We start from the raw sequence: 14,250 nt of genomic DNA, 5'->3' as shown, positions 1-14,250 counted from the left end.
ACTAAACAAATATGTTGTTTATAGCCCAGTGGAGTGATTTTCAGCCTGTGGTCTAAACCCGCCACTAGGGGTCGCGATATTAATTCGAGGGGTCATGAGAGGATTAATGGAAAATGTAAGATAATACAACTTTACTTCCCTTTACCTTTTGCTTTTACTTAAGTACCTACATCTTCAAACATTTTTAAAAAACTGTATTTTTCAAAAGCTAAAGTAATGAAATTAGACATATTTTAAAACATAGGCTAGGTTCAATTGGCTATAATAATAATATATTTTACTTGAGATTAGCTTTAATAAAATATTTCACTTTAATATTAATTTATGTATTAAAAGGTTTTTATTAGTAGCCTAGTAATAGGGAGAGGTATCGTATTTGTAACCTACTAGCTTGTTTTCACAATTTGTAGGCTACCCTACGTGCGCCTCAGCGTCAGCTCCGTGTCGCATGAGATATATCCAATCATCGGCCGTGTTTTTACTACTCAGCCCCCCAGGCAGACGGTTAAAGCTCTTTTATGTACGGTCTATGGTTAAACCCCGCTCCCTCCTCCCCGCCCTCACCGCCCCTAACTCTCCTAACCTCACCACCAGTTTGAGGTGCGTGTCGCCTCTCCTGCTGTTGCTGTGACTGACATGTTCTCCTTCTTTCCACGGGACGCGCTTCACAGGAGACGCACGCACCGTCCCGATACGTTGACGTAGTATCAGCCCCACGACGTATTTTATTAGCGTTATATTATGTTGAACTTCGGAGGGGGCAAATATTTTAAACTGAGTGCGATGGCACAGTGGACACTATTTTTGTTTTCTTTGTACGGAGTTCTGCACGGACAGGGTAAGAAGAACACTGCTCAAGTTTGCCATTGAGATGCAGAGTTTGAAAGCATTTTGTGCCTGTGTGTTAGTGGTTTAAATAACTTTTTTTATACACGTATTTATTATAATGAGCATTACAGGCTACTAGAAAATCTGTAGATGTTCATCTATAGTCTCTTCCATAAAGTGTCATTCTATCTTCGAATGTGAGTTCTTTTTAATTAAATCTGACCTATGAGTCACTGGCACTGAGGGACTGCCTTGCCTTTTATGACTTTTTCCTTCTTTTTTTCATCTACTGGTGATGTATACCTCCGCTGCTCTATTTCTAATCCTGATGCCATCATCCTGACACTGCAGAGGTCCAGCCACCTACTGTAAAAGAGTGCTGTCATGACGGGAGGGATTGGGCCCTGGAAGGAGAAGGACAAGACTGTACACTTCTCCCTCTCATCTCCCATTCCCACACCTGCAGGTAAGCAACAACACCTGGTTTTCTCAAACCACCTTTGTCATCTGACTGTTGGGTTTCATAATGGGGCCAGGGGACCAGGAAAAGGTTGAGAGAGAGAGAGGGAATGACATGGGAGTTTGTTGGATGCATCTGCACTGTGATTTTCCCATCACTTCAGTGGCATTATTTATAGTATTGTAACGTAAACATGAAAGGGTATAGCGATTTACCAGGGGGGTCCAAATGGTCCAAGTATAGTAGACATCGTTTTTTCAATGGAAAAACTGGAGTTTGTTTGCAATGGCATTTTTTAAAAGCAGGGAACACACTCCCCCCTGAGGGTTGCAAGCCCCAAATCATCTCCACAGCCTTTGACCAGCTACAGGGGCGGGTGTCCACGTAGTAACTACATGGTGAGAGCAGGCGTTAAGTGCCCTCCTGGAGCATTTTTGACACTAAAGGGCCCCGTTTGACTGCAAGAACACAGAGGTGGTGACTGATGACATAGAGGAACACCTGGTCCACACATGGAGGTCAACGAAGGGAGCATTTGCCAAGGAAACAGCTTGAGAGAGAGGGGGATATTGGATAGAGATTTTTTTTTTAAATTCATTGCCAAATAAAGCATTTTTAATAATGGAAAGAAAAAGAACAGTCTCAAAGTAGCTTCTTACAAGGTTTTTTGGTAGGTTACTTGATGTGGCAAGTTAAGATATGCAAAGTATTACAACATATAATCCACTTATAGTCTTCTGATCCACTGTATCCATGCCCGGATCTACCATTCAGGACACCGTAATCTTTTTAGGTTTTGTTTAATTTATTATGTGTGAAAAGAAGAAAGACTTGACAGCACAGTGAATTTTCTATTAATTTATTGTCTATTTTTTACTTAAACGTTAGTTAAGATGAAGGAATAATACTTTGGAATCCTCAATTTTTTTTAAAGGTTGTCAATGAAGGTAAAGTAATAGCAGCAGTAGGCTACATGTTGCTTGAAGTGACACATGGTGTCAGCCTGTGTTATAGGCATCAGTTTACCGATATTATACAAACTTGTCAAGGTAGTGTGCTGAACGCAGGCCATTTCTGACCTAAGTATTTGAATAATCCTGGCTCAGGCCTTGACTGTATCTGATAGCCTAAATAATAAATAGTGGGAATTTCTTCAGCAAATTTGTATTTTGTTTTTCCAGGATAGCTCAGGAGCAGTGCTGTGGCGCGGCAGAGGAAGACACTTTATGTGACAATGGCATCAAAATGGCCCGGGGACAAGGGGCCTGCGAAAGGCCCTTCTTCCAAGGACAACCCTGGGAAACCAAAATATCTAAGGTTGGCCTCCTTTCTTGTGCGAATATCTGATTTAACCTTTACACAACTCCTCATTCTTACATAGTCAACATACTTTGTAAACAGTACATTTGAGATAAGATTCCCTCTCTTCTTTCACTTTTTTCAACTCTCTCTATTCCACCCTTGTGTTAGACGTGCTGCGACTGCTGCATGCTCGGCCTGATGGAAGTCAGCCGGGGCGCGGGCTGCGAGCTCCAGGGTTTGTTGCTAGGGAGACTGTGTACGCACACAGCTAAGGCCTGCTGCAGCAAAAACAAAACCGTTGAGGAGAGAGAGCCCAGTGATAAAGGTGAAAGAGGAGCAAACGGTCTTGTCCTTTCATTCCTCTGTGTGTTGATTAGCTCCACTCAGTCTGTCTTATCATAGATAGAAGTCAAAACAATCAATGTGCTCGGCCTTTTGCACACTTTAGCTGCCAAAGGACGTACCACTTTTTTATAAGGTAAAAGGTTTTTAAGTCATAACCAATTTTTTTTTAATCTTTAATGAAGTTTTGAGGTGCTTTAAAGATCAATCATAAGCCATTCACAAGAACACATTTGTAGACCTTTTATTCTGGACCAAGATAACAATTATAACTCCAAACTGAATGTCTTACTAGAAAGTAATAAAATATAAGTTCCCTTGTACTGGGATGAACAACAGTACAACAATCTGTTCTTATGTGGAGTAAGTGTACCAATTTTAGTATTGCACTCCTAAAACTTTGGCGGACACAACTATTCTTATTCTACTCTTTTGTGTACTTTGTAGAAACCGGGGTTCCTCCACTACCCACAATGCAATGCAACCGCTGAAGGTTTAGTGGAAGATTTGTGAGTGCTATGATAGCCGTAGCTAAAGTAGCCTCAAGTTGCTATCCTTAAACTAAGCTGATAGAGGAGGCTAGATGTCTGGTGAACTTACTTATATTGTGCTTCACACGACTAGTTTTTTCATTTCATTTTCAAACTTGTAATCATCATCAGACCCTGACTCAAGTGACATCACTTGAAAGTCAACATATCAGATTTTGCACAGTTTCCTCTCTTACCTCCAAAAGGCAACTTTTTTTGCAGTAGTGCTCCCCAAGCTTATTAGTGGTGTATTAAAATGAAATAAAGCCACAAGTTACTCTTTACAGGCAATCTATTAAGGGGACCTTATTTTAGAAAGTGGTACCTATGCTTTTTATTGGCGCTTGGAGCAAAGCCTTGACGCTTACCGAGACTTATTTGAGCTGAAAGAGTGTTTTCAAAAGAAGTGAGTGCATCCCATCAAAAGCCAGAAGCGTTACTATAGGAGCAGGGAGAGCAGCCCTGTTTCCATAAAAGGCTGGATAAATGGCCTTGGTGAGGTGGCGGCTGTGGAGCAGATTGCTGCCAGAGACGCAGACAGACGAGATCACGGGGACATTCGCTAGGCTAATCTGCAGACACCTCGCCAAATGGTTACCCTGGAGTGGGGGGGGGGGGGCAGCTGGTGAAGTGGCGTGTAGCTTTTGTCACCTAGGCTAACTGGCTTCAGGTGAAAAACACAAGCGCATGGGAAGGGCCAAGCTGCAAAAACACTGGGTTTGGGTTAATGGTGAAGAGAGAGCAAATCAGTATTTTCCTCATGTGGCTTACCAACACCTAGAGTGATGAGAGCATGCCAATGGAACTACAGACATGAAGTTGTTTTGTTTCTTTGCAGTAAAATCAATTTGTTTTATATGTTTAATTAATGAGGCTTTTTTTCTTCAGTGACGGCCATGCCTCCAGATAAATTGAACCCCTGTGAAGGTTTGGCCCCTTTATTTCTTAATTTCACTTCCTTTGTTGTAATATGAACTGTAAGAGGCCAAAGCACCAGCCTTTTGCTCAAATGATTCACTGCGATCTAGGATAGAAGCTGTATGTAGGCACTGCAATGGCTGCTCCTTGACGTTTCCCTCTGCAATTTTTCAGACTCCATATGCTCCCAGTTGTGTGTCGGCAATGGCACATGTGCGTGCCGTCATGGTTATCAGCTGCAAAAGGATGGAGTGAATTGTGAGGGTAAGTAAATGAAAGTAAATAAGTGACTAAACCCCATTTAAATACAAGGGTTTTCAACTTTTTTTTTAAAAGATATTTTTGGCATTTTTATGCTTTTATTGATAGTGTAGAGAAAGAGTTGAAATGGGGCAGAGAGGGGAGTGACATGCAGAGAACGACCGCGGGCTGGAATCGAACCCGGGTCCGCTGCTGGCCGAGGCCCATGGGGGGGGGACGCCCCACCAACTGAGCTAAGGGCGCCCCCTAGGTTTTTAACCCTTTTAAGTGGCATGTCTCTAGGCATGGCTGTGTGTGTATTTCAGTACTGCCTTGAGATGTGGTCCAGACCTTCATGTACCCCTTTGGGGATAAATTGTAATCACTTACTTATCCCTTAATTTTTCATCTAATGCCTTCAACAGCAGGTCAATGTCTAACTTTCCTAATATTCGGGTTTATGACAAAACACTAATAACATTCCCATAAACCCCAGCCAAAATGTTTAGCATTAATTGCTAAATTTGAACATGCTTATTGCTTACAGACTAAATTGAGATGTTTAACATTGTATTATGGGTGCAAAACATTAGCATGTGATGTTAGCACTGCCACTGCGAGCATGCTGGCATAAGCATTCAGCTCAAAGCACTGCCTTGCCTAGATACTTCCTCACAGACTACAGACTCTTAGTCCAGTATCTTTTGATCATGTTTTCCTGTTTTATCTATATTGTATTGATATGACAATAGATGCCCTGCCTGGATCGATGGGAAATAACTTTTTCCAGTCGCCTACATTTTAAATGCTAACAACTCGAAACCTTAATTTTGAGTGGGTGTCTTTCTTCTCAGATGTTAACGAGTGTCTGACTGGCAGTCACAACTGCCTCACTGGCCAAGTTTGCATTAACAAAGACGGCTCCTTCCGCTGTCAGAGGGAAACCAGCTGTGGCACTGGGTATGAACTCAAAGACGACAACAGCTGCAAAGGTAAATAGATCAACAAGTTCTCTGTAGAAATCACATTATCAATGCACTGTATATTTATGCTTTGGTCATTTTTTCCCTCCTCGCCTGTTCCAGATATAGATGAGTGTGCGTTGGGGAGCCACAACTGTGGACCGGACTTTGTTTGCACCAACACAGTGGGCTCGTTCCGCTGCCGCCCAAAGGAGAAGTGCTCGGCCGGTTACATACAGGACGCCGCCGGCAGCTGTATCGGTGAGTTTAGCGTCACATTGAAGTGAAAAAGCGTTCCACAGGGTAAAAAGGTGAGCCAGCTTGCTCTATGTGTTTCTCTATTAGATATAAATGAGTGTGTGGTCAACACCACTCCGTGCCAGCCTGGTCAGACTTGCATCAACACAGTGGGCGCCTTCTATTGTCGCAGGAACACAGTCACCTGTGGGCGAGGCTATCACCTAAACGAGGAAGGCACACACTGCGAAGGTAGACACGCAATGAAATGCAGCATTGTGTTTTTCACCTCAATTTCCCCCTTTCCACACTAAATACATTCTGTTTATCTTCCTCACTTCACAGATGTGGATGAGTGTCGAGTAGGTAATGTGTGTGGCGGCCACGGTTGTGTTAACGTGCTGGGCTCGTACCGCTGTGAATGCAAGACTGGTTTCCTCTTCAACACCATCACCAGACTGTGTGAAGGTACAGTACAAACTCACCCGCTTCTGTTAGTATATCAATCTCTGTATTTTGTGCACATCTGCACTCATTTTTGGTCCGTCAATTTAAATGAGTAGAGGAGGAAGAAGTTTCACAAAGCAACTGGAAAGGTTTTTTTTTTTTTGAAAGCAACCATGGTATTTTATCTCGTAGTGCTAATGAATAGATTAGAACAGCTTTGGGAATGTCTGCTAAGGTCCAACTGTCTGGTAAGGTCCAACTCTCAAATGTCTGTCCCCTGCATTCTTTAGATATCAACGAGTGCAGGCATTATCCCGGTCGACTCTGCGCCCACAAGTGTGAGAACACAGAGGGGTCCTACCAGTGCAGCTGCACCATGGGCTTCAAACTGTCCAACGACGGCAGGAACTGTGAAGGTAGAATCACACTTAGCCTCATTACTACTCATGTTATTAGGGCTATATGATACTGTTGTTAGGAAATACATCCGAATAAACGTAGACTCCTACAGAAACTTGCTGTATCTGACTGCGTGTTTTTACAGACGTCAACGAGTGTGAAGCCAAACCATGCAGCCAGGAGTGTGCCAATGTTTACGGCTCCTACCAGTGCTACTGTCGCCGCGGTTACCAGCTGAGTGACATCGATGGGATAACATGTGAAGGTGATGTTGGACCCGCGCAGTGCTAACTGGTGTAGCAAATCCACTTGGGAGCATTGATCACTTAGTCACTCAAACATCGCTCACTAATACTCTATACTGTCTTCAGATATCGATGAGTGCGCCCTTCCCACCGGAGGTCATGTGTGTTCCTACCGCTGCGCCAATGCCCCGGGAAGTTTTTACTGTACCTGCCCACCCACAGGCTACACACTCTCCAGCAATGGACGCATGTGCCAAGGTCAGTTGACAAAATGTTGGTCCTGTTTTGGCGCCTATATGCCCTTAACTAATATTGTAAGTAAAAATTTTTTTTCTTCTTTTGAATGAATGGTCCAACCTTTGCTTCTCCAACTGTGTTTTCAGACATTGATGAATGCGCACTAGGGAGCCATACCTGCTCTGTCTCCGAAAGCTGCTTCAACATCCAGGGAGGATTTCGCTGTCTGTCCTTCGCGTGTCCTTCGAACTTCCAGCAAGCGTCCCGGGGGTGAGAGCTGATGGTTTACTTGGTTATGTGACAAGCTGTTGAAACGATAGAGGTTTTGATTGTGTTCAGCGGAACCTGATGCATCTCACTTGTCTGTAGTTTATACCCAAGACTCCGTGCAGTCTTCTCACAGTCCTTTCCCTTTTTTGACTTGGGATGTGGATTTGATTGGTTTTGGTCTGCCGTTGACATTTCCCTCCCAGTGTCTGGTCACAAACACCTCTCTTATATGCCATGTCGTACCCGTATCTTCTTCTGTGCGATTTGGCCTTTCGTCACACGCACACATCACAACTTGACACTAAAACCAGAGAGTTTTGAAACTCTGGCCAAAAGGGAGATTTTTGGAAAAGTCTGTATTTCTGTATTTGTGGGCACAGGGAAACCAGAGGTTATTGAGAAACCCTAGTGTCCATTGTTATTTATATCTACTTCCATCTATCCCACCACCACCCCTCTTTTTTTACCACCCATGTATGCAGACGCTTCTGCCCTCCACCCAATGAGCATTTCATTTTCTCCCCTTCCAGCCATTGCGAGCGCGTAACTTGCGAGTTCACGCCGGATCCTGCGTCGTGTTTCTCGCTCCCGCTGAGAATCTCCTTCTACAACGTCAGCTTCCCCTCCAACACGCCCGTCCCCGCTGATGTGTTCCGGATGGGTCCCACCAATTCTGTGGCGGGCGACAGAATGCTGCTCAACATAGTGTCGGGAGACGAGGAGGGATACTTCTTTGTGCGCCATCAGGATCACGGAGGAGAGATCGCACTGCACCGCACCTTGTCCCAGCCCCGGGACTTCTTTCTGACGGTGGAGATGAGGCTGATTCGCTACGGAAAGACACATCTGTACATGGCAAAGATTGCTGTGTTCGTCACACAGGAGCAGTCCGTCCGGCCCTCAAGAACATTTCCATATTAGAAATTGAAAGGAATAGTTTGGAGTGTTGGAAGTCGGTACCTATTTTTTACTCGCCACTTATGTATTAGGCTGTATTAGTTTTCATTTTCATCCATTCTTTTACTTTATACCCTCAGTTCCTGCTCTCCATCTACCCTTTCATGCAGTTAATAAAGGGAAGCTTTTTTCTGTCGAATGGAAAAAGATAAATCAGCCCATCAGGATTATGTCTTCCATTATGTTACATTGAATTTCAGTGTTTATTATTAATATTAGGTGAAAAAAAATAATATTTTTTTTAAAGCTAAATAAAGCGTTTTCTTATTTCTCAACATTTTCAACTTTCACATATCCCAGCTCATCATGCCATTCAGAATATATCAAATAGAGACTGCTCCATTGCTAACTATTCAACTCTAATTGGAAAGCAAGGGCCTGGATATTTTATATGATGAAAATAATGGATATATATGTATGGATACAAATAGTTCAACAAAAATACCTGTATGAGCTTTCTTTTTCTGAGAGTTTAAAGCTACATCTGGTAGCTAGTTAGCTTATTTTAGCACAATGAATGTAAACCTAACAGCTGTCCTACCATTGACGTGTATATTCTCTGTGAAGTCATTGGGCCTATAGCGAAGAAATACGACATGTAACCCTGTGGGAGGAGATATTAAGTTAGGGAGATTTAGGTGCTGGTGGTACAGATTTGATAACCTTTGGAAAGCGAAGCTCACTGCATCAAACCTTTATGCTAAGCTAACTGGCTGTTGTATAATCATATCTAGCGCAGAGATATGTGGAGGCGCTGATTTTTTTAGTTTTTATTTAACTCTCAGCAAGTGAGTTGATAAGCATATTTCCATCCCCAAAAAGTCCATACTATTCCTTTAATACACTATACTGTAAATTATTTGTTATCTAAAGCAAAAGCCCAGTTTCCAGTTGAATGGGATTTGATAATGTGCTGTAGCCTTGGAGATGCATTCGATTCCTTATTTTGTTATTGATACTAGCATGGGATGAAGCAGTAGATATTAAGAATATTTAGGACATTGTACCACTAGATGGAGCTCATCCACTGTTAGTTGGTTCATGTGCATTAATATGCATTTATGGCAGCTCACTCTCTCATGTCTGGCAGCTGCCCTTCATGTGTATTTTCTATGTGTTTTGAATTAAAAAGTAATGGATAAAAATAGCTTTTCAGTCTTTTATACCACTGCACACACACACACAACCACGTGCGCGCGCACGCTCACACACACGGGCAATGGTCCCTGCGACTACTTATGTGCTTCCCCCACTGTGGTCTTCTTCTAATGCTGAAACCAAATGTTCCTATATCCTGTTCCAAGCTGCTTCACCATAGGATCAAACAAGCCTCTCCTTAGCGGATGGCAAGAAAAACAATCATGGCACTTATTTATGGGCACCTGGGGTACGGCCAGCAGGGGCGCTCAATTAGTGGTGGGGCAGAAATACAGTTTTCATGATGGATGGCACTTTTAGTGTTGGTATTGGGTGGTTAATCAGTTAATTTATTGAAAATTATACCCAAAGGCCGGTAGCCATGTTGGTAAACTGGACAAATGGCCAGGCAAATTTGACCCTGTCCCAATTTCCTTCTGGTGGAATTTTTGGCATATAAAAATGATTGAAAATCACAAAAAGAAGGTATTTATTCTGTTCATTATTGGGATTACATTACCAACAGTTTTGCCAAAATTGATTATTTGAAGAATGGAAAAATAATGAAATGCTGTATGCCAATAACGATAACAATAATAGTATCTGTATTTATTGGTGTCTGAAGGCCTACTTTGAACTTGGGATCTCTTTCACCATGTGAAAAATGATGTCATTAGATCCCATCAAATGACATTCCTTCTTACATTACACTCTTGTGGTTTCCTACCGTTCCGTTTTGTTTTCCCTCTGTGGCACTTTGATGGTGTGGAATACCACACAATCATCACAATGTGGCTTTGGCCTCATGTGAAGCAAACGACTTGGACTCACCTGCTTGCTGCTAATTACATGGCTGTACTCCCTTTTTTTACAGTTTTTGAGGTTGTGTTTGAAAGCGCCTCTGTCTTCACGTTGGGAAAGCCCACAAACATGAATTCTTTTAAGGTTGTGGAAGCAGGGTTTGGCCCTCTTTTTAAGGCACCCGGTCCTTGGTTAACCATGGAGGTCTATGGCGCTATTCAGGTGTTGCCAGGTTCTACTCGCTCTAATCAACCGTGGAGCTTTGGTCCTGGCTTTTTTTTTATTATGAATACTTTTTTTTATAATCTTTAGGTAGAAATTGTGGGGAAATTCTCACTTCTCACTTCAGATTGTCTACGTTCCTGTTTACTTGGCACATGTCATGATTCTGCCTTTTTCTCCCCCATTTCCTCCTGTCCTTCCATCTTGCCTCTTTCCCATTGTCCTTTTTCAGACTCAGACCCGAAACCTCTGTCAACCTGCGCTGTATAAAGGCATGCCAACATAACGACATCAGCTGCTCTGTCGACCCCGTCTACCTCATCACCCACACCACCCTCTCTCTGCCGTCCTTCAGACACTTTAGTGAACCGGAGGGTAAGACAAGCCTGAAGCACAGCAAGGTCTTAGAAAGTAGCTTTTGCCTAAGTTCGTTAGAGAGAATTTGAGTTGCCTCGAAAGTCTTGTTTACCAGTTGCATGTGATTGAGTGATTGTGCTTTTATAATGTACATGTGAATATGTTGTTGTAGAGTTTGTATACTAAGATTGATCCACTTCAATCCCATTGTAGTCTGGTTGTTTCCCACATTTCTGAATGGGTAAGAGAGGCTTGGTTATAACTTATAATGCTTTATTCATGTAATTTAGATGATAGATACTGAGTTTTGACCCCTAAAACAGAGACCTTATGTAAATAATAATGTTAAGAGGCTGTTGGAATTTATTAGCTTGTAATAGAAATCCCACAGTTATTTGCAGCCTCATTGAAATATAACTTTCCGCCCACCAACCTGCCGCAGTGCAGGAGATTCAATTTCTTATTTCAACCCACAGAACAATTGTTTAATCCTATTAAATCATAAATATCTGATTGGAAGGACCAAATGGACTCTGTGGTTTGGTTCTATGAGAACCATAAAAACTTTTAAACCCGTTCCCACCAACAGAGATAGTTTTCCTGCGGACCAACATGCCGGCTCACCCTACTCCTCTACCCGGTTCCACGGATATTTTCTTTGACATCTTGACTTCAGATGACCATCTCTCTTTTGACCTGCAGAAGCGCAACAACCAAGGCCTGATTATGGGTAAGCGGAAAGAATATTAATTGGAACCGATCCTTTCATTAAACAGTATATACAGATATTACATTTACTTATATTTCTCCCCAAACTGAATTTCAGTCACTAATCCCTATCTGCATCGTCCCTCAGGTGTGTTTCGGCAGGTGAAACCTATCATTGGCCCCAGGGACATTGTTCTGGAGGTCGCTATGAACTATGTCAAGGCAGGGGTCATTTCTCATCGCAACATTGTCATCATCCATGTTTTCGTCTCCGAGTTCTGGTTCTAAACCTAGCTAAGAATTCAATGAAAATAGTGCATTAACATTATACCGTGGAACGCTGCAAATATTATTTAAATAGTTTTGAATGTCTTGAGTTGCCTTCATTATCTCGCAGAACATTTGGAAACATCTCAAATGTGTATGCAGATGCGTGCAAGATGAGTGAAATCACTGGATTTTGTTCATTTGTTTCTGATGAACAGGAAAAAATGACAGAAGTCTTTAGAGCCCACCAAGGGCATTAGTTTACAAAATATCTTTTTCAATTTCTCAACACAAGATATCGACAATACAAGAACACAACTCCCTAAGGCTGTACTTAGGCTTTGAGCTAAATTCTAACATGCTATTTTGTAGCAGGTGTAATACCATTTTAGCATATGGGAATGTTATTGGACACATACATTTTAATGGCCTGATGGTGGCACTAAATAAAAACATCTTGCTTTTTGAACTATAGTTCAAAATAAATATTCAAAGGTATTGGGATACATTAGCCTATGTGAAAACCATGATTGCCTTTATAATTATAGTTGTTCACATTTTTCAGTCTGGATCGCAATGGTAAACAAAACGACCCAACCACCAAACGTTGACGCCCATTCAACCATGCTGATGGTGTGGCTGTAAAAAATATTTTCCTTCTTTATTCCCCCCCCCTTAATACCTGTACCCAAAGTGTTTTAAAAAGTGACATGCCTTTTACAAGAGCTGAATGAAATAATAGATTAACATGAGGCTGACATCTCCTTAACCACTGTCTACTGCATTTAACTTGATCAAAACTTTGTTGTCATGAGTGGCAGTATTCTTGACTTTCAGAATTATTTCATATTTTCTCAAATGTATCTGTGTTGACAGACCAGATGCTGCTTTTTTCAATACTTAAAATCTATTGACTTGCTTTGAATGTTAATTGTGTTTTGTATCGTCAGACGGTACGACCATCTGTGAATAAAAAGGACTATTGGTTAATTGTATTCATGTTTTTTTTTTACTGAAAAAGCTAGATGCTCTTCTACCACTGCAAATAATTCAGCTGCCTAGGTTTCCAAAATAACTAAAATCAGGAGGTCCTGTTTTCACTGTAACTCAACTCTTCAGATCATACCGTTTACCACTTCAAGTTTGTGAGGATATTTTGCTCAAGGAATGACTTATTGCAGCCATATACTGGGGATTTTTGGATCTTCGAATACCTCATCTTAAAGTTGACAAATTGCTGAGGTGGGATACTTCTTACCATCAGTAATCAACTCTCTTCCACATCGATGGGTCTTCCACCACATGCTGTGCAGTGCGTGGCCAGTGAAAACACAGGGAGACGACCATCCTATAATCTAAAATTCGCCACTCTACATGCAACTCTCAGAGGCTAGTCCTGTGGCTGTGTTGTAACAGCTGCAACAATTGTCCCACAACTTGCCTGTGCTCAACGATATTATCTTCAAAACTTTTGCTTTAGGCGACTGGATTTCAGCTGTGAGTGCAGCTGCAGCTCAAAGACTGTACAGAACTTCTACCTCAGAAGATTATTGGATGTAATATTAGGTACAAAGTGGGCATCATTTAACTAGATATTAAAGATTACAAGACTGTAAGAATAATAGGCCAAAGCAACCTAAACAGGCTTTTAAGTAAATTGCACAAATAATTGATAAGCCAAAGAGCTAAAGACGCCAGCGTGATGCAGGAGGATAATTTGTTTGTATTAATAGTTTATGAATAATCTCTTAAAATTAAATAGTATTTTACAATTAATATCAATAAATTTTTTTTTTTTTTTAAATATTTAAAAAAAATAAAAATTAAACATGTTCACACTGTGTTTAACTTACCCATTCCTATTTATTGTATGTATTAACACACATGTAGGCTACACCTACTCTGCACTTTTGCACTTCTGGTTAGATGCTTAACTGCATTTCCCTGTCTCAGTAATGACAATAAAATTCAACTCATGCAATCTAAACCAATGGAGAAAGCAAGCAAGTAGCTTTTTCTTTGAGCCCAGTTTTAAGAGCTAAATTACTAGGCTAACCCTTTTATATGTTGTTGTATTTTAAATTGTGCTATATCAATAACATCCATTCTTATTTATAACTCCAGCCCTGACTGAGAACTAATCAAATCATCAGAGTTTTTTCTTTAGCATGTTTCTTTCAGAATTTTTAGCAGTGACACATTACATGTTCCAAATACTTTATTTGACAGTAGGCTTGACAGCTGTGTGAAAACAGCAGCACATGCTCTAACTCCGCCCTCGTCCTGGAGTGGACCAATCATGGACCTATAAAGAAAGGGATGGGACCAATAGGGTGACCGGATATTATCCCGGACGTCCCGCCCGCGCGCATGAAACAGCAAAC

General features: G+C 41.6%; 1 protein-coding gene across 1 annotated transcript; it reads left to right on the top strand.

Moving 5' to 3' along the window:
* Positions 1 to 783: 783 nt before the first annotated feature.
* LOC307268782 (fibulin-1-like) lies at positions 784 to 11,887 on the top strand (the record flags this gene model as incomplete). The annotated part of the gene is made up of 17 exons (XM_080051528.1): positions 784 to 838; positions 1,180 to 1,294; positions 2,470 to 2,605; positions 2,759 to 2,915; positions 4,351 to 4,389; positions 4,555 to 4,644; positions 5,475 to 5,612; positions 5,706 to 5,843; positions 5,928 to 6,071; positions 6,165 to 6,287; positions 6,557 to 6,682; positions 6,811 to 6,930; positions 7,037 to 7,168; positions 7,294 to 7,417; positions 10,767 to 10,909; positions 11,481 to 11,621; positions 11,748 to 11,887. The coding sequence occupies 17 exons, from the start codon at positions 784 to 786 to the stop codon at positions 11,885 to 11,887; spliced, it is 2,061 nt and encodes a 686-aa protein (XP_079907654.1).
* Positions 11,888 to 14,250: the final 2,363 nt, after the last annotated feature.

Source organism: Ammodytes marinus (genome assembly GCF_949987685.1).
Source record: "Ammodytes marinus genome assembly, chromosome: 22".
In the NCBI taxonomy this organism is placed as follows: Eukaryota; Metazoa; Chordata; class Actinopteri; order Uranoscopiformes; family Ammodytidae; genus Ammodytes; species Ammodytes marinus.
The sequence above is the reverse complement of the archived record's forward strand: the minus strand, read 5'-3'. Positions and strand labels throughout refer to the sequence as shown.